The sequence below is a fragment of the Cervus canadensis genome, chromosome 3, assembly GCF_019320065.1.
Source record: "Cervus canadensis isolate Bull #8, Minnesota chromosome 3, ASM1932006v1, whole genome shotgun sequence".
Taxonomy (NCBI): Eukaryota; Metazoa; Chordata; class Mammalia; order Artiodactyla; family Cervidae; genus Cervus; species Cervus canadensis.
In genome coordinates this window covers 65,166,936-65,193,750 of record NC_057388.1, presented here as the reverse complement: position 1 = coordinate 65,193,750, position 26,815 = coordinate 65,166,936, and the positions used below count along the sequence as shown (strand labels likewise).

The 26,815-nt window shown below is 46.2% G+C and overlaps 2 protein-coding genes and 1 long non-coding RNA gene across 8 annotated transcripts; 1 reads left to right on the top strand and 2 right to left on the bottom strand.

The window, feature by feature from the left end:
• Positions 1 to 13,096: 13,096 nt before the first annotated feature.
• Positions 13,097 to 18,804, bottom strand: HOXA1 (homeobox A1). 3 transcript variants are annotated; one of them, XM_043463345.1, is made up of 3 exons: positions 16,591 to 18,804; positions 15,105 to 15,810; positions 13,097 to 14,611 (listed from the first exon to the last, which is right to left on the bottom strand). In XM_043463345.1, exons 2-3 carry the CDS (start codon positions 15,748 to 15,750, stop codon positions 14,256 to 14,258), a joined length of 1,002 nt encoding a protein of 333 aa, XP_043319280.1. In that variant the 5' UTR covers positions 15,751 to 15,810; positions 16,591 to 18,804; the 3' UTR covers positions 13,097 to 14,255. The 3 variants fall into 3 exon arrangements, with proteins under 3 accessions (XP_043319280.1, XP_043319279.1, XP_043319281.1); XM_043463346.1 differs by lacking the exon at positions 16,591 to 18,804 and having other exon boundaries at positions 14,476 to 14,611; positions 15,105 to 15,199; positions 15,403 to 15,850; XM_043463344.1 differs by lacking the exon at positions 16,591 to 18,804 and having other exon boundaries at positions 15,105 to 15,855.
• Positions 16,002 to 19,737, top strand: LOC122438463. The gene is made up of 2 exons (XR_006268557.1): positions 16,002 to 16,224; positions 19,601 to 19,737. It is a non-coding gene; the product is annotated as an uncharacterized LOC122438463 (long non-coding RNA).
• A 330-nt stretch (positions 19,738 to 20,067) lies between these two features.
• Positions 20,068 to 26,729, bottom strand: HOXA2 (homeobox A2). Of its 4 annotated transcripts, none has more exons than XM_043463342.1 (4): positions 23,339 to 26,729; positions 22,925 to 23,018; positions 21,928 to 22,144; positions 20,068 to 21,292 (listed from the first exon to the last, which is right to left on the bottom strand). In XM_043463342.1, exons 2-4 carry the CDS (start codon positions 22,961 to 22,963, stop codon positions 20,553 to 20,555), a joined length of 996 nt encoding a protein of 331 aa, XP_043319277.1. In that variant the 5' UTR covers positions 22,964 to 23,018; positions 23,339 to 26,729; the 3' UTR covers positions 20,068 to 20,552. The 4 variants fall into 4 exon arrangements, with proteins under 4 accessions (XP_043319277.1, XP_043319276.1, XP_043319278.1 ...); XM_043463341.1 differs by having other exon boundaries at positions 23,346 to 26,729; XM_043463343.1 differs by having other exon boundaries at positions 23,613 to 26,729.
• Positions 26,730 to 26,815: the final 86 nt, after the last annotated feature.

Below are 26,815 nucleotides of genomic sequence, written 5' to 3'. Positions count from 1 at the left end.
GGATGAGAAAGAGGAAAAGTAAGAAAAAGAACAATTGGATGAGTCAAGCAAGTCAGGAGAAATAATATATACAATGTTATTAAGAATGAATCCTCAGGAATCAGACTGCAAAGTTGAAAAATAAGTGCTATTCGATTTTCTAGCTGGGTGACCCCTCCTCTTAGTTTTTCCTTCTTTAAAGCAGGATGGGATCTAGTATCTACATCCCATAATGTGGAGAGGAGTTTAGGGAGACAATCCAAGTAAACTGCTTAGCCCAGTGCCTAGCAAAACGTGAGCTATCAATATGTGTCAGCTACTCTCTTACACATAGGCTCAGCCTCAGAATAACCACTCGAGGTGATAAGATAGGAAAGCTGTAAAATAAAATAGGAAATAAGTTCTGTTCTACAACTCAATTAGGTAAATTTCTGTTTTCTTGGTGGACAAACAAAGGGCCAACTTTGGCTCTTTTCGTGTACTTGTTCAGATTTCACAAGGTGAAAAGAAGTGTGAAAACAGTCCAAAGCTGGGGAAGGAGAGAAAATGGGATTAAAAGAAGTTGCCATCTGGCCATCTTACATAGATACTCTCTAAACCATATAGTCCAACTTCCCTCCCATAATCCAAGGCCGTAGGTCACAATCTCTAAAAAAAAAATTCAAAGCACCATTATTTGCTATGTCACATGGCACACTATCAGGATTCTTCTTTATAAGCAACAGAAACTAACTATTGATTATTTAATTGGAAAAGGGAGACATGGATACCTCAGAAAATTGCTAGGAAGACTGGAAATCAAACTTCAAAAATGGAATATTTGGCAGCCAGAGCCAGAGCTAAACATCCACACAACCAGTCTGGTGAGGAGACAACTACCCTCACCATAAACTCTGATGCCACCAAGCCACTAGGCCTGACTGCTGCTGGATACAATCTCCTGCACCTTCACCATGGCTATGTTGGAAATAGGAGAGGAAATGGAGAAAGTAAGGATACGGCCTTTTCTGGCTCATAGTGAAAAATTCCCTAAACATAAAAGGTTCACAAGCTTGGCCAATCCTACTCAAAAAAAAAAAAAAAAAAGGAGGAGAGGGAGGAAGGAAAAGAAAGAAAAATATCTTATATAATAAGTAATGATACTTCCATTGTTTTACCTAAACATCAAATAAAAATTATACTGCATAAACACAGATGTTTATGATATAACATAAGAGGGGAAAAGTGGGCTTCCCTGATAGCTCAGTTGGTGAAGAATCTGCCTGCAATGCAGGAGACCTGGGTTCGATCCCTGGGTTGGGAAGATCCCCTGGAGAAGGGAATACCCACTCCAGTATTCTGGCCTGGAGAATTCCATGGGGTTGCAAAGAGTCGGACATGACTGAGCGACTTTTACTTCACTTCACTTCAAGAGGGGAAAAAGCAGAATTCAAAATTGTGACATACAATAACTGTCTTTAAGTATGTGCCACGCTTAATGGCTCAGTCACGTCCAGCTCTTTGCGGCCCTATGGACTGTAACCCGTCAGGCTCCTCTATCCATGGGGATTCTTCAGGCAAGAATACTGGAGTGGGTTGCCATGCCCTCCTCCAGGGGATCTTCCCAACCTAGGGATCAAACTCAGGTCTCCTGCATTGCAGGTGGATCCTTTACTGTCTGAGCACCAGCCAAGTAAAGTATGGGATAAGGTCAAACACCGAACTATAGAAAAAAGCTATATTTGGAGGAATCTGATGGTAACTGGGTTGTTTTCTTTATTAACAATTGTATCTGTATGCTATTATAGAACCATGTTATTTCTTTACTAGGCTATGAGTATTACAAGCAAATCACTGTTATTCTGAGAACTTTAATTCTATCAGGAATAAAACCCCAAACTGAAAAATTAACTTTTCTCTGTGCATGTGCATAATTATATATTTTTAACAGAAGATCATTCATAGTGTACATATAGACTTATAACAATCTGACACTAGTCTTCTAAAATATAAACATCTTATATCTGAAATTAATTTCAAGGTTAGTCTTTTTTTTTTCCAAGGTTAGTCTTAATTACATTATTACTGTCACATATGAGAGTAATATGAGGCTTCAACACGTGAGAATTAAATACATGGGCTGTTAATTTCAGCTTTACTGACCACTCACTATGTAATGGAGAGAAACTTAGAGAACTTCTCTAAGCTTCAGTTTCTTGATCTGTGTGTGTGTTAGTCACTTGGTCATGTCTCACTCTTTGCAATGCCATGACTATAGCCTGACAGGCTCCTCTGTCCGTGGAATTCTCCGGGAAAGGATATGGGAGTGGGTTGCCATTGCCTTCTCCAGCGGATTTTCCCGACCCAAGGACTGAACCCTGGTGTCCTATATTGCAGACAAATTCTTTACCATCTGAGCAACCAGGAAAGCCTGTTCTCTATCTGTAAACGGGCATAATAAAATGGATATCATGACAGCCAATAAAGACATGAAAAGATGCTCAACAAAGAGAAAGATGATAATCATAGAAAAATGTAGATCAAAACTACAAAGAAAAAAAAACACAAAAAGAAAAAAAAAAGCGGGAAAAAAAAAACTACAAAGAAGTATCACCTCACACCAGTCAGAATGGCCATCATATATATATATATATATATATATATATATATATATATACCTACAAACAATAAATGCTGAAGAGGATGTGTACAAAAGGTACAAAAGGTAACCCTCTTGCACTGATGGTGGGACTGTAAATTGATACAGCCACTATGGAGAAGAGTATAGTGATTCCTTTAAAAACTAGGAATAAAACTACCGCATGACCCAGCAATCGCACTACTGGGCACATACCCTGAAAAAAGCATAATTGAAAAAGGAATATAAACCCCAATGTTTATAGCAGCACTATTTACAATAGCTAAGACATGGAAGAAACCTAGATATTCATCAACAGATAAATAGATAAAGAAGATACGGTACATATATACAGTAGAATATTACTCAGCTATAAAAAAGAACAAAAATTTGTCAGTCCTAGGGAGGTAGAGCCTGTTATACAGAGTGAAGTCAGAAAGGGAAAAACAAATACAGTATATTAATGCATATATATGGAATCTAGAAAAATGGTATTGATGAACATATTTACAAGGAAGGAATGGAGATGCAGATATAGAGAATGGATTTGTGGACACAATGAGGGAAGGAAAGAGTGGGACAAATGAAGAAAGTAGCACTGACATATATATCATGTGTAAAACAGATAGCTGGTGAGAAGTTGCTATATAACACAGGGAGCCCAGCCTGGCCCTCCATGACGACCCAGAGGGGTGGGGTGGGGGGAGGAGATGGAGGGGAGGGAGGCTCGAGAGGGAGGGAACATATGCATAATTACTGCTGATTTGCATTGTTGTACAGCAGAAACCAATACAACATTGTAAAGCAATTTTTCTTCAATTAAAAAGAAATTTTAGAAACCCACATCACCAGGCTGTTATGAAGACTAACTTAGATATAATAAAAATAAAATTCTTAGCTCAGCATCTGGTACTAAGAAAATGGATAGGGGCTTCCCTGCTGGCCCAGTGGTTAAGACTCTGAGCTCCCAATGCAGGGGGCCCAGGTTCGATCCCTGGTCAGGGAACTAGATCCCACATGCTGCAACTAAGACCTGGTGCAGCCGAATAAATGAATTAAAAAAAAAAAAAGTTAAAAAAAAGAAAGAAAATGGATAATAAATATTAACATAAAAAGAATAAGTTCTCACAACTTGCTAAAGTCTGGATCTCTCTCATAGAAGGACTGTATATGTATTAATAAGATAATGAATTGCAGATGAAGTTCTTATGGTTCATAGGAACCAGAATGCACTCAACTTCCATGGTGCCTGAATCAGGGAACAACCAAGGAGTTAATGCGCCATCTGAATGGCTTGGGCAGGGCAGTTAGAAGCCTGATCTTTTCTTGATTTTGTCTCTGTTTCAATAAAAAAATTTCTGAAATGGAAAAAATAAAATGGATCAGCCAGTTCTTTATCCGTGGGATAGGAAGAATCTAAGCAGTCACCTTTTCTGTAGGATTCTAGGAAGTAAGTAGGAAGGAAGAAACCCTCTGGCCATATATCTAGTTATCCAAACCTACTTATTCTTAACAACTTTTGGATCTTCAGCATTTTGAAATTAATTACTATAATTACAGTACTTAACATAGTAATTATTAATGTTATTAATAGATCTAGCTTGAGATTAACTTTTGCCTGCCAGTTTTAATACCCACTTAAGTACATATTAAAGATATATACATATATATATATATATATTTTATTTTTTTTTTTCTTACCACTAGAGCTGCTAGCACCTTTCTGGGCCTTGGGTTCTTCACCTGTAAAGTGGAGAAATCAAGTTAGGTAGCAACCCACTCCAGTACTCTTGCCTGGAAAATCCCATGGACAGAGGAGCCTGGTAGACTACAGTCCATGGGGTCACAAAGAGTCCGAAACGACTGAGCGACTTTACTCACTTCACTTAATGTCTCTTCTTACCTTATATTCTATGATTCAAAACTAAATAACATCAGTAACATTGTAATGTTTGTAATTATATGCCAAGTCCTTGTTCACTTATGGAAGTGAGAAAAGTAAGAGGAAGTAAATTGTAGCAAATGTAGCACTTTTCTACCTACAACTCAGCCTGACTTCATGCAAAATTGAGTTCTGAGAATAACTGGCTTCTAAAGATTGGCTCTCTTTAGGCAGTGGCCACAGGACTGGAAAAGGTTAGTTTTCATTCCAATCCCAAAGAAAGGCAATACCAAAGAATGCTCAAACTACCACACAATTGCACTCATCTTACATGCTAATAAAGTAATGCTCAAAATTCTCCAAGCCCGGCATCAGCAATACATGAACCGTGAACTTTCAGATGTTCAAGCTGGTTTCAGAAAAGGCAGAGGAACCAGAGATCAAATTGCCAACATCCTCTGGATCATCAAAAAAAGCAAGAGAGTTCCAGAAAAGCATCTATTTCTGCTTTATTGACTATGCCAAAGTCTTTGACTGTGTGGATCACAATAAACTGTGGAAAATTCTGAAAGAGATGGGAATACCAGACCACCTGACCTGCCTCTTGATAAACCTATATGCAGGTCAGGAAGCAACAGTTAGAACTGGACATGGAACAACAGACTGGTTCCAAATAGGAAAAGGAGTACGTCAAGGCTGTATATTGTCACCCTGCTTATTTAACTTGTGTGCAGAGTACATCATGAGAAATGCTGGGCTGGAGGAAGCACAAGCTGGAATCAAGATTGCCGGGAGAAATATCAATAACCTCAGATATGCAGATGACACCACCCTTATGGCAGAAAGTGAAGAGGAACCAAAAAGCCTATTGATGAAAGTGAAAGAGGAGAGTGAAAAGTTAGCTTAAACCTCAACATTCAGAAAACTAAGATCATGGCATCTGGTCCCATCACCTCATGGGAAATAGATGGGAAAACAGTGGAAATAGTGGCTGACTTTATTTCTTTGGGATCCAAAAATCACTGCAGATGGTGATTGCAGCCATGAAATTAAAAGATGCTTACTCCTTGGAAGGAAAGTTATGACCAATCTAGATAGCGTATTAAAAAGAAGAAACATTACTTTGCCAACAAAGGTCCATCTAGTCAAGGCTATGGTTTTTCCAGTAGCCATGTATGGATGTGAGTGTTGGACTGTGAAGAAAGCTGAGTGCCGAAGAATTGATGCTTTTGAACTGTGGTGTTGGAGAAGACTCTTGAGAGTCCCTTGGACTGCAAGGAGATCCAACCAGTCCATCCTAAAGGAGATCAGTCCTGGTTGTTCACTGGAAGGACTGATGCTGAAGCTGAAACTCCAATGCTTTGGCCACTTCATGTGAAGAGTTGACTCATTGGAAAAGACCCTGATGCTGGGAGGGATTGGGGGCAGGAGGAGAAGGGGACGACAGAGGATGAGATGGCTGGATGGCATCACCGACTCGATGGACATGAGTTCGGGTAAACCCTGGGAGTTGGTGATGGACAGGGAGGCCTGGCATGCTGAGATTCATGGGGTTGCAAAGAGTTGGACACAACTGAGCAACTGAACTGAACTGAACTGAGCTGAGGCTTCATAACATATGCCTCTAAGTTCCTGTTGAATCTGGTTTCTCTTGTTATTTTCAGTCAGCAAGTGTTAAGTGGTAAAATAACAGGAGTAACCCCTATGGGTAAGGATGAATTTTTCTTTTCCTTTTTTCTTTAGTGCAAACTGTGACTGGATTTTCGGTATATAAAATAAACAAATGCAAACTGGGGTGTGGGACATCATGCACTCAAATGTTTCCAGCTGTATGGATGCTAGCTTTTATAGAGAAAGCACATCTATAATTTACATTAAATATTTCAAATTTTGTCCACATGTTAGGCATGCCACAGACATAATTTGTGAATATAAGTGGTATCTTTCCTTTCCTTGCAAATAATTACCTTAACCAATTACTGTAAGATATGAAAAAAACATCTTTTATTCTTAAATCAATCCTCTCACTGACTGAATTGTTAAATTTGACCTCTCTTTAGCTTTGCTTTCATTCAAATATTTGCCATTTGCTAACTTTCCCAAGAATGTACAGCCACAGCTTGCATATACATCTGATATTAGTTTCCCAAATCTCTAATTCTTTATCAGTGAGCAATCATCCATGCTAGTACCTGTATCAAACACTGATAGTCTGATAACTCTTTGCAGAGGACTTATGTGGTTAGCAATCTGGAGAAGCACTACAAAAAAATGGATAAGAATTTAGGCTCTGGATTCAGGGGACAAGTCACTTAACATCTTAGAATTCTCCATTTCCTTATCTGAAAATCAAAATAACAAAATACTTCCTTCTCAGGCCTGATTAAATGAATTACTGTCTGTAAAGTATCTGACATAGGACCTGGCTCAGGATAACCATAAATAAAGACCAGATTTACAAAACTCTGAAAAACCGCATAAATTTTAGAGACTAACTTAAAAGTCAACAAAAACATACATCTTATTTTATAATTTAAGAATCTCAAAGCACAGAAACATTAAGTATCCTACCTAAGCCTATACTGTGAAGGAGAAAAGAGTAAACACAGGTGTCTTGAATTCAGTCCAGAGCACTTTCCGAAGAGACTATTTCATCATTATTAAACGTCAAGAGCCCTGCCCTCAGGAAGCATAAGATCTCTTAGGGGGAGTCAAAACTAACATACAACTCCTGTTAGTTGTTCTATAACAAAAGATGGAGTACTGAGGTAGAAAGAGTGGGAAGCAGTTCAGGGAACCTTCTAGAGAGGAATGAGACCAGAAGCAAGGCGAAATTTGACCCTACAACTGAATGAGAAGACGACATTTGAGAACCAAGGATGTTTCCCTGAGCAAAGAAGTACTTGTCTCTCTAGGAACATTCACTATTGAGGAACTTGCTTAGAAACTCACCACACCTGCAAACCCCCACCTCTACCCTCAAAGAGTCTGAGGTGAACCAGAAGGGTAGTTAATATATTACTCAATTAAATACACTTTGAAAATCTGGGAAGAGGAGACAGGCCGGGCGTAAAGCCTCCCTCCGCTTTCAAATAAAAAAGGTGAAGCCTAGGCTTCCGACCTGGATTTCTTCTCCTCGGGGAGAATGCCCTGTCCAGCACCCAGCTGGGTTCGCGGGCGGGACACAAGGCCCTCACCTAGGCCGCGAGGAGTTAGGCGGCCGCCCGCGGCATCGGCATCGTAAGCCGCAGCTCAGCCCCTGGGACTCGCTCCCAGGAGCCCCGACGCAGGGGTGCTGGTTGGGAAAGAAGGCGGAGACGGGAGGCGAGATGGTCCCTAGAGGCACTGCGGGACGCCCCCCGACTCCCGCGGCGTTCACTGTCAGCCCCGCGGGCGCTCGGCCGGGATCGGCAGCTCCCCGCAAACCCCGGAGACCCGGCTGCTGCCGCCTCCTGATCGCGTGGGTCCCGCGAGGACGCGAAAGGCAGCCGCCGCGTTCGCTCCAGATCTCAGAGCGAAAAGGCAGGGAAGCCCAGGGGGAAAAGTAGTAGTAGCCGTGACGGTCTGGGCTCTCTCCACCCCCGCAGGCTCGCGGAGACCGGACGGCACCCCCACCCCCCACCTCCCCGGCCTCCGCCAACCCGGTCCCCGGAGGCCAGGTCTCCGCGCCCGCGATGCTCTCCCCGAGGTTCAGGCAGCTGCTCCCCGTGAGCCCTGAAGCAAGGACCCATTTGCTCCTCAGAATGGAAAATTCCTGTCCAAGAACATTGCTGATATTGGGTGGGGGCGGGGGAACGATCCCTACCATCTTAAGTCATTGCTTTCTGCCTTTACGTTATGGGTCTGGGCGATTTTTCTTTTAAAAGGCAGCAGGTCGTAATTTGTGAAATGTCCAGCACGGTTAAAATGTTTCCCCGACTTAAAAAGAAAAAAGCCATTCAATAGTTTTTCCTTTGTTTTCTGTTGCAAACAGTTGCTTAATGCTTAAAAAAGAAAAAAGAAAAAACACCTAAAAACCAAATAACCACCCAAACCTAAAAGGAAAACGTAAAACAATATGATTTCTATTGATTAGCCCTGTGACTAGACGTTTTACAGACACATTTTTAACAATAAAAATATAATGGGATGTTTTAAAATGGAGACATTTTAGATGTGTCTGGAAATGTTGAAAAAAATTGGCCTTTTCATTTATTTGAAATAAGCTAAAACCACAGCCTTTCTAGACTATTTTGCATGGTATAACTGGGATTTGGGATGGGGTGGGGGCGGACCCTAGGCTAGAGTCTACTAAGCAGCTTTGCTTGATTGATACTTGGTTTTCAGTTCTGCAGCCGGAAAGGCAGCTATATTGGATAATTGGTTTTATTTAAAATAAGGCTCTAAAACGCTAGGGATTCCAGTTCAGTCCTTCAAACACTGACAGGCATAGATGTTTCTTTGGGCAGCAAGTTCTGCTGAGATCAGAAGGATCCCACTGAGGAAGGAAAGCGAGGCATGTTGTGATGCAAGGAAACCTGATGTTAATTGTTTGGGCTTAGAGTGTGTGCGTGTGTATCTGTATCTGTGTCTGAGTCTTAGGTTCATGAGTGAGTCCTGGAGAAAATAAAGAAATTTGGACCAGAACCATTTAGGAGGATATGCTGTGCCACGAAACAAACAGAAACAAACAAGTACACACACAAAAAAACGAGTCAGGATTAAGACATCCCCTGGAATGTTCCTGCATCTCTAAGCCCTTTCTGAGTGATACCTCTTGCAATTTAAGGGAGGTTGAACTTGGGTTCAGGCAACTCCTTTTTCATTTACTCTTCCCTAGTATAGATTTAAAAACAACAAAAATATATGTATGTTGAACATTGCCTGCTCTACCTCTATCTTTATATTTTAAGAACACATGTATTTAACAGCAAGTAGCTCAACATTTTGGTGTTCAAACAAGATGGCGAAAACATTCCATCTGCCATACTGGGAGATTTGTTTCAAAGATTCTGTTATCCTGATGGCCTCAAAATAAAAAACTTAACTGAGTGTGTGGTTAGTAAGCCAGAAGTAAAAAAATTTAAACAATATCCAGCCTGAAGCTAATCATATTGAATAAAATAGGAAGAAACAAAATAAAATTAGGAATTTAGAATTCAGAGCACTGACCTCAGGTGCTAAGCCACTCTGGTTTTCATTTAGGAAGTAAGAATATTGATATTATGGGCTCTGTGGCAAATCAATACACCGTTGGGTGACTTATCTCTCTGATTCATAAAATGGGAGTTTGGGTAGATGGATTTCTTTCTGTTCTGGTCACCTAGGTACAAGAATTCCTAAGACAGAACTTCTAGGTGTTCTCAGAAATGCAGGCAAAAAGGTGATTATTTACAGCAGAGGGTCACCGAAGTCAGCCGTCTAGTGAGTAGCTTATCTGATGGGGCATGCTAACTCACGTTCTTGTGTGTATTGAAAAACCATAGCATTTCTGAGAGAGGTATTGTTCAGTCCCAACCAATATAAACAAAGATACTGTTCATGTACCAATTTCAAAATTTTAAAACAGAAGTGTTGCCCGTCATTCAAAATAGTAAATTAAAGACTCAGACTCCTACTCAGACTTCAACTGCAAGGATGATTATTCTTCAGGAGGAAACACAATCTGCAGTGACCGTTTTTCTTCACAGACGTGCTCAGCCATTAGAAAAGCTTAATAAACCCCTATTTAGTATGCATTTATGCAGTGATTACATGAACTTCGACCTCTGAAGAGCTGTAGCAATTAGCTTCAGTGTCCAGCATCTTCTCCCACCATTCCCCACTGGCTTCCTTGGGTCTTCCTTTCTCATTTCAGCAGTTTGTGTGCCAGGAAACAAACAGTTTTAAAGTTGACTTTCCACCTGAGGTATTTGCTTCTGCACAAGTCACTTCCCTCTCTGCTCCCCCCACTCCTGTCTAAACAGCCATCTCAGATGGATATTGGGGCTCTGATCGTTGATATTACTCAAACGCAAATGGATTCCAATTCAATCTTGCCCGGTACTTTCGCAAAGAAGATAAACTCTAATGGCCCAAAGAGTTTCATTTCATAGCTCGTGGCATCTGAAATAAATCGGATCTCTTCTGTCAGGCTAATTTAACATTTTTTAAATATTCAGTGTAATTTATTTTAAGTCAAATGAAACCTAGTGGCTTGGCAGAAAGCTAGAGGAGGTGGCAGGAGGGCCGCTGAAAAGCCTGTCTCCATGCGCTCCATCCCCCACCCCGCCACCCCCCGCCAAAAGAAAAGCCAGGAAGGCAGAGGAAAGTGTTTTAAGTTTCTAGTAAACACCGTTTAGCAAAAGAATAATAGGAAAGTTATCCCTTTCTCAAAGAGGGATGGAACTGTAATTGTTGCCTTTAGCGGAGAGCTCAGATAAACCGCTGGGACTCATTCTACAGTGACCCATCACTGCATTCATCTCTTCTTGAACTTTCGGTGAACCTGAGATTAAACAGGGGTGAGCAGCTAAGCAGTTTGTTGTTAGCAGCCTTTTCAACAACCCTTTCAGACTGAGTAAATATTGATCGGTTTGAATCTGATTGCCCCAGAGGAAAACACCAGGGCATCTGAATAGCCTCCAAAAGTAAACTTTCAAAGGTGAATCCGAGAACAGACTTCAGATTCACAGCACAATTTCAACTCAGTCTCATTTGAGGACACCCTGAATTTCTGGGGTACTTTGAATGAAGGTGAGAGAAGAGAGGAAAAGCATTTGAAAAGTGGAATTTTATACTGTGATTAGCCCAAGTCCCTAATTGAGACTCTTGTCCTTTTAAAATTTATCATTAAAATGTTATTTTCTATTTTCCATCCTCTGTCATTTCAGTTACCATGGCTGTCATTTTTTTAAGGAGCTAACTGTGCTCTTCAGAGACCTAAACAGAAAAAGAGAGACCTTGAAATAAGATGTGTTAAGCGCCTTTGATTTAATCGATAGGGACAACTAAAAAGATACAAATGTTTTCCTCATTGAAAGGTATATTAATGCTTCCTAAATGCATTGCTTGCTAACTGATTTATTCCATGACCTAGAGAAGGCTTGGGATGTTTTGCCATAATTCATTGTTCTCCTCTCAACTACATTAAAACAAACTAGCACCTTGAAGATTGGAATCTCTGGGATTCCAGTGGGTCGGCTCTGCTTTTAGATATTGAAATCTCAGCAGCGGCATGCAAATGACACTTTAACACATTAAAGTATTTCAAAACCAGCCATCTGTTTTGCTGTGTGGTCTTATACTAATAAACAAAAGATACTGTATATGGCCAGGCGGGAAATGAAAGAAAGAGTTGACTGACTTTGAAGTTCTCTTCCATCCACTTGAGTCTTTTAGAAGCAACCCCAAAACCCAGGAGCTGGGGGGGGGATGCCGCTGGTTATCGGGTGCTCTTGATATGGCCGCGGCAACTGCGCCTGCAGAGTCCAGGCTTGCTCCCTTTGACAGGGAACTACAGGAAATCTCAAGGATGCTCTAGGAGGCCTGCAAATTATAAGCTTTTGTAGGATTTCTCCCCTCCCACCCAGAAACCCAGCCCATCCTTTGTAAAACACCCTTCAGAAAGGAAGTCATATGTCTGTATTTGTTTGTGATGCTGTAAAATTTCTGCTCTGCTCTTGGGGCTAAATTACAGCCTCCAAAAATGTGTGAAAGTAAAGGGAACATGGTAACAAGTCTGGGAGGAGGGTCACTTAGAACTCTTTGCTTTGCTGGCTTCCTCTATTTGAGAGCAGCAGAAACAAGTGTTGGTCAGAAGCAACTTGAATATTGACCAACTTCAGGGCAGCTTCCACAAGTTCACCTGGAAGAACCTGTTGAACCTAGAGAAAATTAATTTTTTTGTCTGGGTTATATGGCATGAAATTAGAGCGGTAGACCCTTTAGAGCCATGAGGGCTGTGAAATCAAAGCTGAATCTGATGGGAATGAGATGTGTAACCCAGAAGGAATTGGGAGCAGGGGTTTAAAAAGTGACAGGAAGGGGTGGATATTGACAGGAGGAATTGGAGGAGGGATGCGGGGTTTACTCAGTACAGATCACACTGAGTTTAAACAGTGGAATATTTTGGCATACTGACAACCCAGAAAGAAGGAAGAGGGGTGGGGTGGGGACCTCATCCTCAAACAGCTTTATACTGGAGCTAATTAAATGTGAATCTCTTGGTTCACTGATGTGAGGAAAGACTGACTGAAGAGTTTCGCTTTTGAAGGAGATTCTGTTTATACATATGTCAACATTGAGTTGGAGGTGAAAAGGTTAGTACTTGACCCAGGAAGTATCCATGTTTGTTTCAAAAATAGATCTGCTTCATAAATTTCTTCACCATTCATTTTTTTTTCCATGATGAACTTTGATTATAATATAATAACTGCTGCTGTTTTAGAGAAAACCAACCTATTTCACAGACAGTGTTAGGTGCAATTACACTCATAGGGGAAGTTTCAGCTACATGATGAAAAGCTTTTACTTTTTTTTCCTCAAGAAAAGGCCCACCTCTTTGAAAATACACGCCTTCTCCCCTTACCCAGGTGAAATGATCCAACTTTGGAGAAACCAGCAAATTGTAGCCAAATTGAAGCATGTCTGAAACTTGAATATATTTATTACAGACATCTTAAGACCCGTAAATTCTGCTCTGGATCACACCACCCCCAGGATCCCAGAGCTGTTAATGATTGTACAGGAAATGGGAAATATCACAAAAGGATAACTGATAGAATTCAGTGTGGTACTTCGGGGACACCAAAACATTGTGCGACATGCAAAAGACTTTTCACGAATCACACAAAATATACATTCATTGTGCCATCCATCACATTAATAGTTGAGCTGAAAATACATCACATCCAGCTAAGATAACTGTGGAAGGAAGAAGCTGGTTTGAATAATACTTTTAGGTCCCAGATAATCCAGCACAAATTTTAAATAGAGTGTGGCCAGAGAAACAAGAAAGGGGTGGGGATGGGGAGAGACTTAGCCCAGGAAGCAAGGTTTCTGACCCTTGTATTCTGCAGGCCTTCTTAACTCACTGAAAGAACAAACTGAGGCTACCCTCTGAGGCATCTGATTGATTTTAAGTGAGAACTTTTATTCTTTAACCTATAATCACATACAAAGTTGTACCAGCTTTGAGAGTTTGCCCACCCTGTTTTAATCTAAACATTAATCTAAACATTTCTAGAAAATCTGTATAAAGATAAATCTTTCAGGACAAAGTATTTACAACCAGCAAACTCACGCACATGGAATTAAATTAAATTAAGGGATGAATTAATTGTGTAAACACGCTCATAGAGAATCTCTTCTTCATGAGCTCTTGGACTCTCTTCTCTCTCTCCAGCCTACTTTCAGGGCAAAGTAGGCGAGGACTGTAAATATACAGATAGATAAAGGATGAGAGGCCTTCCTCTGATATATTTCTGCTGGCAAAGGAGACCATTTTCCAAAGAGCATCTGAAAGGAGCAGTAGGTTCAGTCGAAATCTCCTAAAAGTAGGGGTGTTAGGGGCCATCAGAAAATTGATGCTGGCACTCCAGCTGCCTTAGGGAGCTAACACCCCTCCCCCCCCCCCCATCAAGTCTCTCATCCAGAATTCTCTGGAAACACATTATCCCCAGCCAGGAGTTCCCCAGATAGGATCAGAAAGGAAGAGAGAGATTGTAAATGGAAAGGAAGATAAGCTAAGAATGTGCTTTGGGTAAGAAGTCCCAGCCTGAGGAGTAGCCCAGGCTGCTGAGTGGGGCTGGGGCAGCCTCAGTGGGAGGTAGGTAGAGTGTCTGAGGTAGAAGAACCCGGGGAAGGAACGCAGGGCGAGGAGCTGGACTTCTCTGAGGATTCTTCAGCCTTCTCCTCGCTTCCCGTCGGAGTGGCTGGAGAGATGGGCAAGAGACCCTCCTTCTCCCGTTTCTTCTGCTTCATTCGGCGGTTCTGGAACCAGATCTTCACTTGGGTCTCATTGAGCTGCAGGGACGCGGCAATTTCCACCCTGCGGGCGCGTGTCAAGTACTTGTTGAAGTGAAACTCCTTCTCCAGCTCCGTGAGCTGCTTGGTGGTGAAGTTGGTGCGCACCGCATTGGGCTGACCCACGTAGCCATACTCTCCAATTTTCCCTGGGGGCAATGAGAGGAAAAGGTAAAAATGTTTATAATCATATCAGATTCCCTACACGCTTCAGAGCAACCTTCAGGTAAAGGAGGGAATCAAGACTTTCTCAACCTAACCCGGGCTTGGGAGGATGAGTGATGAGGTGTAAAGTGTTAATCTGAAGTCAACCATTAGCATGATCAGCCCGTGATTAATGGAGCCTGGAGATATTAACAGAATGCCCTACACACACACACACACACACACCCCTACACACACACCCCCCCTACCCACTTCCTACTTCCTAAATCTCTAAAATTCAGCCCCTTTGGAAACACAACAGTCCCAGATGCTCCTTTGCCCTCAAAGCACCTGGGCAATCTCTCCACACCCTAGAACAGAAGTGGGAAGCAAGAGCTTTTCTTAAGGGGAAAAAAAAAGGTTAATTTTCCTTGGAAACTAAACATACCAGCTCCTTCCAGAATCATAAAGGAGCATTCATGGAATGGCAAGACTGACCTGTTTTGGGAGGGTTTCTTTTCACTTTCATCCAGTCAAAGGTCTGTGCTGGAGAAGAGGTCTCTGATGGAGGGGAGCGACAGGCTTCTTGGTGGCTGGCGTGGAGAGGGGACAAGGAGTTATTATACGTGGCCAGGGCCAGGCTCTGGTGCTCTTGTCCATATGAGTGGTGAATGTACTGAGGCGAGCCCACCGCGCCCCCGGCATAACCCTGGTGGTGGTGGTGATGCTGGACCATGGGAGATGAGAGGTTTCCAGAGTAAACAGCGGGAGCGCACGAGGGGTACCCACCACTTACTTCTGCTTCCTGATTTAACGCGTAGGGGCTGTAAGGCGCGCCGAAGTTCTGCGCGCTGTAGCTTGGACCACAACTCGAGTGGGAGTAGGACACTCCCAGGTTCCCAGAAGTCTGATAGGTGGTCGGTTGGGGGTGGTGATGGTGGTGGTGGTGGTGGGGCGGGCTGATCTGCACACCCCTGCCCACTAGGAAGCGGTCGTCGCTGCCACAGCTGTTGGCACTGACCGCGCACGACTGGAAAGTTGTAATTCCGTGGTCGGAGGGGTAGGCTCGCGCTGAGCAGGTCCCCGAGTCGCCACCGCTGAGGATGGGGTATTCCAGGAAGGAGCTCATTCTTGCATTGTCCATCTGTCACTGAGTGACCGGGTCCTGCGAAGTCCTGGGTGACCGTGCCAACTTTCTCACTTCCTCCATGGGGCCCGAGAAGAAAAATGATATGAATGTACAGTGCGCAAGAGGGGGGGGGGGAGGGAGGGCGGAGGGCGCTACGGGAGGGGCACGTGATTCTATCAGCCAATGGCGGAGCCTCCTGAGAAAGTTTGTTGGCTCCTGCGGTGATGGATCACCGTTTCAGTGGCATTTAAATCCCCGGCGCTCCTCAGTCTAGGTGACGCGCAGTCGCCCCCCCAGGCAGCCTGGGCGGCAGCAGCAGCTGCGGCGGCCGCAGGGGCAGAAGCGGAGCGCTAAGGCGAAGGGGAGCAGAGGCCGCTTTCTGCGCGCGCCGACTCCGATCGCCCTCCCCCCTCCGGGAGGTGGGGGCTGGAAGGCATCCCCCGTCACCGCCCCCCTCCCCACCGCGCACAAAAGATGAATTGGCAAAAGGTGAGAAGCACGAAGGGCTCCGCGATCTCTTGGGCTGGGAATCAGTGGGGAGGAGGAGCTCGCTGGGCCGCCACTAGCACACTGGCCGAGCCCGGAAAGCCAGGACCTGAAAGGGTCGCTCTCCGGGCTCTTTCCCTTCCGTCCCTTCTATGGTGCCTTGAGGAGGACCGAGAATGGTGGCGTAGGACGCGGTTAGGACACCAGGTCTCTAAAGTCGGGATGGAGAGGGAAGTACGCAGAGGGCTGGCTGGGAGGAACCCGAGTGGGCGTGGAGGGTAGGAGGGCAAGAAAGGAAACTTCCCTTCCTCAAGGAGGGTCCTGAAGCCTCCTTCCTCCCCCCCACCCCCACTTCCCCATCCTCCCCACCCTCTGGCTATTAGTGTGGCAACCGGGAGCTTCTGTAATTCGACGCCCGGGAGAGGGGGTCCGAGCCTTGGGAGCTAGGCTCGCTGGCCAAGGCTGGGGGTGGCCCGGCTCTTCGCCTTCCCTCGCTCCTCGCTCTCCGCCCCTTTCTCCTCCCCACTCAGCTTTGCTTCAGGAGCCCTACGAGATCCGGAGTAACTACACGGCTGGATTTTGAGGGGTAGGAGGAGGGGGAGAGAGATGACGATAGCGGACGTGGCCAGCGTGGGGGCCGGGCCCTGCGCTGCAGGCCATCTGCCAGCTCCCTAAGAACCAGGGGCCTGCAGGCTCCCACCCGGGCCTCAAAGGGTGAGACCACAGCTCCGGCGAAGTACGATGAACTCTTCCTTCCCACCCTCACCCACCCCCGCAAGGTTTCTTGTTTTCTGGAGGGGGACGTTAGAAGTGGTAGAGCCTCTTTTATCTACACTGCCCCCCCCCTCATTCTACTGCACAGCTCATGTGGGGGTGTGAGCTGGCAGGTGGGAGGGGCGGGGGACAGATGGCTGATGGTGGACGGGACATTCTCTTCTTCCCCAGCAACACCTCCTCCCTTTTGTAACTGACTGTGCAGTCCCTTCTGTAAACCTGCAAGTCTACCCCTAGAGATACACTTGCAAACCTGAGCGTCATCCCAGGACAGCGTTCCTGTTCTCCATCACTTTCCTCTTACCCCGATGCCCACGGGGTCGTTAATTGCTCTTTACTATTAGGCCTCGTGTCAGCCTTTGGCTTGTAGAGAGAAAAGGCCAAACAGAGGCCAGGAATTGATGCATTCTTAGGTAAAAGAAGTCCAGACATCATACAAGAATTTCGCAGCCAATGCTGTACAGATTTTACTCTGACCATGTTCACCACATGGGGATCCAACGGATCAAATTTATCTGATGATTGTGTGTGGCTTTGGGGTTCCCACTCCCCTCCAGCTTTCCCTCCCCGGGTAAAAGAAGGAAGTTTTGCTTGAGGTAGGCACATTTCAGAGGTGTTAGCCTTTCAGGTTTCTGTGTTCTGTTCTCCACCTATACCAGTTCCATCCTAACCTGTGTCCCCAAGAGGGAAAACGGACGGACGTTTAACTGTGGATTCCCTCAGAAGCAAAGGCGCATTTCCCCCTACACATTTCCTTTTGAAAGGTATTTTCCTGTGACCTGTGACCTATCCCCAATCATAGTTGAGAGGGAGGCCCGGAAAGGTCACTCCTGCCCCCCAATTTCAGCACCTGGAGAACCTCACACTGGAGAAGGGAAAAGGCAAGGAGGCCCTCCTGGAGGTGGCTTCCTTGGGAGTGCCAGGCGTCCAGCCAGGGGGAGAGAAGGGGCTCTTGGGGGGAGGAGACAGGACATTAGGAGTCCCGGCTGGCTTTGCGGACGACCTGCTCCTCCAGCCGAAGCTCGTCGGTAGGTTCTGGCCCTTGCCTCACTCCGGTCCCTTTGTTGGCTTTCTCGGCCCGGGTCTGCAGGGCCCCCTCCGCCGCAGGGCTCGCACCACGGAGTCACCCCAGTCTGCAACCTCTCTCCTTCCTCTGCTAGTTCTGGGCCTCTGAGCTCCTCTCCCTCCACCTCTCTTCCTCCCTCCGGGCTTCTTTTCCCGGCCTTCGTGGGTGGAATGTTTTTCTTGGGATCACACATAAGCTTGCGCTCGCACATAAGGCCGCTGTACAGCGGCGGGCGACCGACCCGCCTCCGAGCACCGCTCCCGGCAGGCAGGCTCCCGCGGCCGAGCCGACTCCGCCCAGGCTGGTCGCCCAGAGCGCCGCTCTCCCCGTGCGGCTCACAAAGGCAGCCTCCTCTGGCTTCGAGCCCGGGGGCTTCCGTAGCGCGGTTCCTTCCCCACCCCCACGAAATCCCAGGGCTCATTCCGCCGGGTAGGAGACCCGAGGTCCGTGGGGGCAAGTAGGCCAGCGCCCCACGACCCGAGCCAAAATCTCTTAAACCGCCCGTGAAGACTGGATGAAAGGCGAGCCCGGTCACTTGCAAGCCGCTTGTTGGGCTCAAAGCGCCTCTTTCATGGCTCTACTAGAAAGGGAAGGAGCGAGGAAGAGACAAAACGCCGCCGAGGCCCGGAGCTGTTCAGGGCATCCGCAGCTCAGCCAAGCTGCTGTTGTTTTAAAAGAGCAATAAAAATGAATTATGACTAAACGCCTTCTAACTTAATGCTTTCGGACGGGGATCCCCGGCAAATACGTAAGAGGATTTTTATTTGTGCATGTGTTCCTGCAATTGATCTCTTTGATGACATTCTCATTCATAGAAAGCGTTTGATTTATGAGTGGAGGATGAATCGCAAACAGCAGCGGCTTAGCCCTGGCCGCGGCCCGGCCGCTTGCCCTGCTCCGCGCCGCGCCGCGCCGCGCCGAGGGCAGGAGACCTGCCCGGGTCCTCACTCGCCTCCGCCGCTGCCAGGATTTAGGGGGCAAAAGGGTGGGGGAGGTAGGCAGTAAACCCGTGGAGAAAGATCGCGATTTCCTCATAACTTCCAATCCTTTGCTATTAAGAGCCGGGTTCTTAAATCAACCCACCCCCCCCCCACACATGTTGCTTACACTATGCGTTTTCTCACGGTAAGTAGCCATCAGAACAGAGCTCAGTAAGGGAAAAATAAACATGGGGAGACATAAGAAGGGAGGAAAAAAAAAACAGAACAACCCAGCAACATCCCTAGATCACATTTTATTGATATTTCATTTAAAGTGCTTTCTCTCTTTCTCTAGAAACTGGGTTAATCTATAACCTGGGGTGTAGAAACACTCCACTTTAAATCTCATCTTGCTAACCTGACTTCAAAGCTTTAATGATCCATTATTTGCCATGTAAACAGATTTAAGAATGAAATATTGATTTTCCTGACCCTGGGGGGGGGGGGGAAACAAAGAATCCTAGAATGACTGAACCAGAGGATTGGAAAGAACCCTTTCTGAAGTGCATTTTCCAGCTAGTAACCATTGTTTTGTTTTATTTTTGTTTTTCTGTTTTAGACCTGTTTGCCTGGACCCATCAACAGCTGGGAGACTAATCAACCACACTGAAAATGTTTGGGGATTTGTGGGGGAGGGGGTTGGAATGTAGATATTTGAAACAAACATGTATAAATAAATGAACTGTTGTATACTTAGTTATTGACCTGGAGACTGGTAGCTTGTTAAAGAAACTCCATGTTCCTCCTTCCTGGAGTTGGAGGTTTCTGTAGGCACTTTATTTCTCCACTTTCAAAAGCTTGGGCTTGGCCCAACTCTGAGGCTGCCCAATCCTGTTTCTATTACCAATTTAAATCTATGGCTTGAACCTCTATGTTGAAAACCTAATCCATTCCCTTAAAAAAACAAAAAACAAAACACACTTCTCAGAAGCCCTAACCCTTTTCTGGCTTTCCTTTTTGTTGCTGTTTCTATTGAAGACTTTGAACATGCCCATTCAATAAATATATTAAAATTGGAAAAGAAAGTGGATTGTGACCAGAATTTTATTTACCAAGTTAGACTAAAAGAGGAAAAAGAAACTGTTATGAGCCTTGAGAAAGAGGGGGAGGATAAAAATAAGCTACTTATAGCAAAGGAGAATTTATTCTACCAAAAATACGCATGACAATGCACCCTAACGTAATACAAAAATAAAAAGAAAGTGAAGATACAATAATATATGATCACTTTCTTGCAGGCCTCATATATTGCTTTAAGGAAATCACATAGAGGGTTGTTGGATTAGATTTAAAACAACTAAAACTCCAAAATAGTCTGGAGAAAAGATGACTCTGAAACTGGGTCAAGGGAATCACTAAACAGAAAAATCTTCCAACATTTAAAAGAGGGAGAGGGTAAGTCAAGAAGAAAATAAAATAAAAATTAGAATAAAGGAAAGCAAAACCACCTGGTCAAAGGGGTTTGGTTTTTGTTTTTTTTTTTTGTGATGCTTTGTTTTGCTTTAATGTTTTTAGTAATTCAGATGCTGCAAGTCGATTGTGGTGAGTGTGTCTGTAAAAAAGTCAAAGCTGTCAGCTGAAATATCTACTGGACTGTCGAGGGAACCCGGCAAACTGGGCGAGACTGCATCTGAAAGCTGCAGGCAGGAATCTGTGGAAAAAACGTTAAAGTCCTGCAAAGAGGGGACCTCGAGGGCCTCGGGACTGTCATTGTTTAGGCCAGAGCCACAGTTCTGGCCCATTGTTGACAAGCAGTTAGGAACAGTGGGTGACTGGTGCTGAAAATGTTTCAGATTTTTCTCATTGCTGGTTAAAGGCGAAACTGGGAAACTTTGGGAGTCACCATTGTGTCCATTGGAAGCCTGCTGCTGAGAGAGGGCATTTTGCTGAAAAGTGTAACCTTCCCTCTCCAGAAGGGCCCCAGAGACGCTGAGGGCTTGCTCAAAGAGCGACTTCTCTTCCTCGTCCTCGTCCACTTTCTCAGAGTCTTCTAGGCTTTTAAATTTTCCTTCGCTGTTTTGGTTCTCCTTGCACTGGGTCTGCCTCTTGTGCTTCATCCTCCGGTTCTGAAACCACACTTTCACTTGTCTCTCAGTCAAGTCCAGCAGCGCTGCAATTTCCACCCTTCGGGGTCTGCAAAGGTACTTGTTGAAATGAAATTCTTTTTCCAGCTCTAAAAGCTGCGTGTTGGTGTAAGCAGTTCTCAGGCGCCGAGAGCCCCCGCCGCTGCCATCGGCGATTTCCAGGGATTCTGAGGAAAGGGAAACCAACAAGAGACACGCGCACAGTTGGAGGTGGAGGGGTCCGAGCGGGGTTATTCCACTGGAGAATAAATATAGCAGAAAAGATCAACTGCAACAAAATGGCCGCCCCTGGATGCAGTAAAGCTATTGTGCTGCCCTTCCTGGGAGCCTAGCCTGGGGAGACCCCATCTCTTCCACCTCCATCAGATTCCTGCCTGTAGCTCCCCCCAACCTCTCCATCCGGGAGCAAACTTTATATTAGCCACACCACAATTTATAATTAATGCATCAGCTGCTTAGCTGAGCAAGAGCGATCTATCACTCTTCATTACTGTCAAAAAGCCAAACTCTAGGACAACTAGACAAGAGGAGGTCAGTTCCAACTCAAATAAATCATCCCACATTACACAAGTTAGGGAAAGTTCCCCCACCCCCTTCTTAAAAATATATATATGTCTCATTGTGGATCCCTTGTCTCCACATCAAACCCACTCCTGAGCCCACAGGGGAAGGGAAAGCAGCCAAGCATCTCTCCCTCTCCCCCTTCTCTCCCAACCCACTCTCCCTTCCCCCATAACCGCTCTCGGGGCAGCCCAGAAGGTGAAGAGGGTCCCAGGACCTGGGGCCAGGTCTTTGGACTGACCTTTGTGGCTGAGGCAGGCAGGGCCGGTGGCGGCGGCGGCCGAGGCAGGCGGCAGCACGGTTTTCTTGGCCGCCTTCTTCTCCTTCATCCAGGGGTACTCGGGCGGCTGCAGGGCGCCGGCGGGCACTGGGCTGCCGCGGCTGCCCGCGGGGCTCGGCTTGGGGCGGCCGCCAGCGCCGTGGCGAGGGTGACTGCCCGGGTTCAGGCTGGGAATGGTCTGCTCAAAAGGAGGAGGAATCAGTGTCGAGTGTGAAAGCGTCGAGGTCTTGATTGATGAACTTTGAAATGTATCAGCGACAGGGGGAAAAGATGTCAGGCACTCAGCGAGCGACGGCTGGCTATTGATAAAACCAATCTCTCGCTCAAATTCGTAATTCATGGCCTTCTCCTTGGAGCCCCCTCGGAGAAAAAGTTCCCTCTTCTGGAGGGGTTTGGGGGGGCAAGGCCCAGGAAAAAGGCGAGCGCGGAGGGGAAAAAAAAAAAATCTATCATAGAAGATCGCTGCTGGGGTGTTTTTTTTCTAATTCACTGATTACAGCCGTATGGGGACCGCGCTACTATTAAACTATTGAATTCATGGAGACAAGGTTGAAATTGGACCGAATTGGCTGTCACATGATTGCTTCTGCCCAATGACAATTTGGGCTTTAATCAAAAGAAGCCACTGTCTGTTTGATTGATCCAAAAAAGTCGGGAAGGAACGCCTCATTGGGGGCCAGCGAGGCTTTATTTACACTTTTTTCAGGGCAAAAATACATATATGTGGGTGTGGGTTGGGGATGCGTGGCAATGCGTGAGGGCGAGGTTGCCTGCCTGCCTCCTGATCCACACGGAGGTGGTGTGTGCGCCTGGGAGTGTGTGTGAGTATGTGAGTGCGTGCGAGTGCTTAGCCCTGCTGCCGGTCCCGCCGGCGGCCGCCCTCTGCCTCCCTCGCACACTCCGCGCATTGTTTGGGACGTCGGGAAGACGCCTCGCACCTCACAAATCATTTAAGCACCTCAGTCTGACGCCTGCAGTCATTAACAAAGTAATCCATTAATCTTCAAAGTTTTGACACCCGAGGGCCACGCATCCCAGCCACATAAGTTATGCTAAAGCAGGAAGAAGAAGCAGAGGGAGAGGGGAGATGAGACAGAGTAAGGGGGGTCGGGGACAGAAAAAGAAGGATTATTTAGGGGGCTCCCCCTTTTTATTTCCCTTTTCCTCCTCCGCTTTTTCCAAAACCAGTTCCTGGATCTCAGAACTGATCTGCCTCTGATTTCCTTCCCGTCTTTCCCTCTTTCCCTCTTTTTTCCCTCTTCTTCTGTCTTCCTCCTCCCTCTCCCCTCTGTCCACCTCTCCTCCCCCCACTTCCCTCAGGCCCTCACCCCCCCCCTCCCAAAGCCCAGCTCGGAGTCCGCGCCCCCCGGACCCCGGACCGGGGTCCATTGTTAGCCGGCTTTTCCACGAAAGCTTCGCATCTGGCTCCAGCGGGAAGCGGAAAACGGGAGGCGGCTCTCCAGGCTTCCCGACCCTCCTGCGCCATCAACTTTTCAGGAGTGGCTCGAGAAAGATAGAGGCATGTGCCAAGCGAGACAACAACCCCAGATCCATGTGCCCAAATCCCTGTAGCCAGGGCGGCGGCCAGCCAAAGAAATGCCGCCCCGAGCAGGCGCGTGCGGCTCCTGGCTTTCTGGGTTTCATACCCGTAGGGCTCGGGTGCGGTAAGTATTTCTGATTTCCAGGAAGTCTGTTGGAAGTTAGCAGCACGGAGGGAGAAGGTGCTTGCTTGTTCTTTCTTTTTCTTCTCCTTCCCTTCTTCTCATCCTTGTCGCTCTGATGGGGCTTGTTGATTCAGATGCAGTGAGTGCTCCTTGGCAGCGAGAATCGTCTCCTGAACTCTCCCGCTTCTTGGCCACCAGGGATGTTTGCACTCGGGGTCTGTTGTGGGAAACAGCACCGCGGGTGAGAAAGGGCGACCCAAGGAGGAATTATAAAGGTTCTGTTTCTCTGTTCACTCCTTTTTTTCCAACTCGGAGACTTGAGACTGAGCGCATCTTGGACTGTGCTGGAGGGTTCAAAAGATAACACCTTTAGATACCAAACAATAACTCTGCAAAAATCCACCAAGCCAGAAAAAGGGAAGGAGGCTGAGAGAGCAATCTGAAGGTATCTCTTTTCCCCCACACCGAGGATGATGATTCGCTTTTGCTTCCTTTGAAATGGACCAAGTGATCAGACTCCCCCTGGCCGGCAGGCATCGGTGGCAGGAAAATAAATCATTCTGATGGCCAGGGAGAGAAAGATTGTTGGGGGAGAAAAATCTACGTAGAAAACAAGAAAGGCTGAGCAAGCCACAAGGACAGGACTCCATCTCTGAGGCTGGCATCAAAGGGGCTTGGGTTGGAAATTAGAAAGTGGCCTCCGTCATTGACTAGCCCAGAGCAATGCCTTACAGATAGAGATGCTATTTTGGAAAATGTGAGGTTTTTTTCAGTTTTCTTGCTTTTATTCCAAACAAAGCTCTGAAGGAAGTCTGGGTGCGATCAATCTTGCTCACCAAAAGCCTTGACAGCTTCTGGCCCTTAAGAACACATTTCAGCTTCGAGCTCTTTCCAAGATCAAATGTGGTCGAGCAAAGAGGAGAGCAGGAAACCAAGGAAACAAGGAAAACTAATCTCTTTAAAGATATTTTTGGCAGCAGAGTTCGAGGGCTGCTTTTAGGAAAGGTGCTTTGCGGACTCTGGGATGGTGGCTTTTGGCATTTGCTTTTACCAGAAAATATTGAGGGGTTAAGGGGAGGAGGAGTGCGGAAAGGAAGCAACGCTGCCCCCATATCGCTGAGGCTTTGTCAGGGGCTGCGTGGGTGAGAGCTTTCTGCTCGCCTCAGCGGCCTTAATTCAAATACCATCTGGAAGAACCCCCCCCCCTTTTTTTTAAACCACTCAACACTGAAATCTTCCCCAAATCTATTACTTTAACTCAGGAGATATTTTAATACAGATTTCTGTTTAATATCTAGAAAATGGAGGTTGAGACTGATATTTTTTTTCTCTGAAAGTCAAAATGAACATCTTGACTGGCAAGATAAGGGAAATCATATTGGAATCTCACTTTAAAAATCTGCCCTGAGGGAAGGTGGACGCCTCCAAACCAGTTCTTCCTCAGCTAAAGGGCAGATTTTAGAAACTACAAATAGTGGTATCCCTGAAAGATTTTTTTTCCTCTCTGGATGGGTAGCTTTCTCTCTCTCTGCCTTCTCTTTCTCCCCTCCCCCTACTGCCCAGGTAATTTTACACACTCCTCTAAAATTATTACTTAACAGAAGCCTCCCTTGTCTGCTCAGCCTACTGTGTTCATATCTGAACAAGCAAAAGGGTGGAAGCTCCAGTCCTCACTGGAGAAAACACTGGTTTTCCAACTCTGCATTTCTGGGTTGCACCATATTTCAGCAGGGATGTTGGAGTGGGGTAGAGAGCAAAATCTACTTCTTCTACATCCTAAACTCTTTTGAAAAGGAAAAAAAAAAAAAAGTAGCAGGAGCTCCAGGACAGATTTAGGGGAAGCACCTCTAGCAGTGAAACACCCAGCTCTTTACAGCTGCCTGACTTTGCATCTTCCCAGTCTTTTTCTTTTCTTTCTTTCTTTTTTTTTTTTTTTTGAGACTTCAGGAGGTTCCCTAAAAGCAGCTCCTCCAGGCCCAGTAGGTACCCCTAAAATGGCTCGATTGCCTGTTTTGAAAGCTCATCTTCCGGAGTTTCTCAGGGGAAAGATAGTGGCCATGATGATGTATATTTTGGATTGCAAACAAAATGGCGACATTTCCCATCTCTGCCTCTGAAAGATACAATCCGGGGAGATGGGGGATACATTTCCCACATCAGATGCTCCTGATACCCAGACACAGGTGGTTCCTCACTTTCTGCTTTGGAGGGGGGGAGTTGCTGATGGGGATGCAGTTCCGAGGTTTGCACTTTCTGATTTTGGTTTCTTCTCTGAGCAATTCTTTAATCTGAACATGAAAATATTTCCCTTTCCTGTGCCTGCCTTTGCCTCTGCCAGCCAGTCAGTAGGCAGCCCTCTCTTAAATCCAGCAGTAGAAATATAATGTTTGGCTCCTGTAGCATCAAATAAAAGAAGTACTTGTAAAACTGCATTTTTATTAGAAAGATACCAATCTCCTCTCTCTCCCCCTCCCCCTGGGCCATAAAAGGAAAGCAGGGAGGGAAGAAGGAGAGGAAATAAATCCAGAGAACGCCAAATCCTATATTCCGGGAAGAAGCCAATGCTAGGACTCAGTCTATGGAAGGACTTCAGCAGGCTCCTCGGAGTTCAGCCGTTCTTTTGCTGGAGTCGTGGGTCTCTTCGGAACCGCCCCACTCCCAGGGGCGATTTTAGCTGTGATTCCTGTGGTTCCTCTTGGCGCGGTAAGGAACAGCGAAGCATCCGCGGAGCATTCGGTTGCTCCTAGAAAATGCATCCTCAGCGTGGCCGGCGATTCCCCGTGTTAAGGCGTTGGCTGGCCCGCTTTGATCCGAAAAAGATAGTGGAGAAGACAGCCCTACCTTACTCCCTGGCGGGGCTGCCAGGTCACCTGTGCGCCCCCCGCCGCGTCTCAGCCGGGCCGCCTTTGTTCCTTCCGCACTCAGCACTCCGCCGCCGCCGCCGCCCCTTCGCCCGCGGCTGGCCACGGTGGCAGCTGGGAACCGGGCAGCCCAGCGAGCTGCCAGCTCGGCGTTTCCAGAGCGGCCGCCGCCAGAAGCTCCGACTGCCTTCCCCGAGAATTCGCCGCGCTCCCGGGCGAGCCGCCTGGCCAGGCCTCACGCTGGAGCTGGAGGGCTGCCGCGGCCTGCTCCGCCAATTCGCCTCCGCCTGGACTCCATGCAGACCCTTCTCTTCGGCCAAAGAA

Coding starts and splice junctions, on each gene's coding strand:
- HOXA1 (XM_043463345.1), bottom strand. CDS start 15,750: ATGGACAATGCAAGAATGAGCTCCTTCCTGGAATACCCCATCCTCAGC. Junction 14,612..15,104: donor AAGAAACCCTCCCAAAACAG/GTCAGTCTTGCC, acceptor CATTGCCCCCAG/GGAAAATTGGAGAGTATGGC.
- HOXA2 (XM_043463340.1), bottom strand. CDS start 22,306: ATGAATTACGAATTTGAGCGAGAGATTGGTTTTATCAATAGCCAGCCG. Junction 21,293..21,927: donor TGCCTGCCTCAGCCACAAAG/GTCAGTCCAAAG, acceptor CCCTTTCCTCAG/AATCCCTGGAAATCGCCGAT.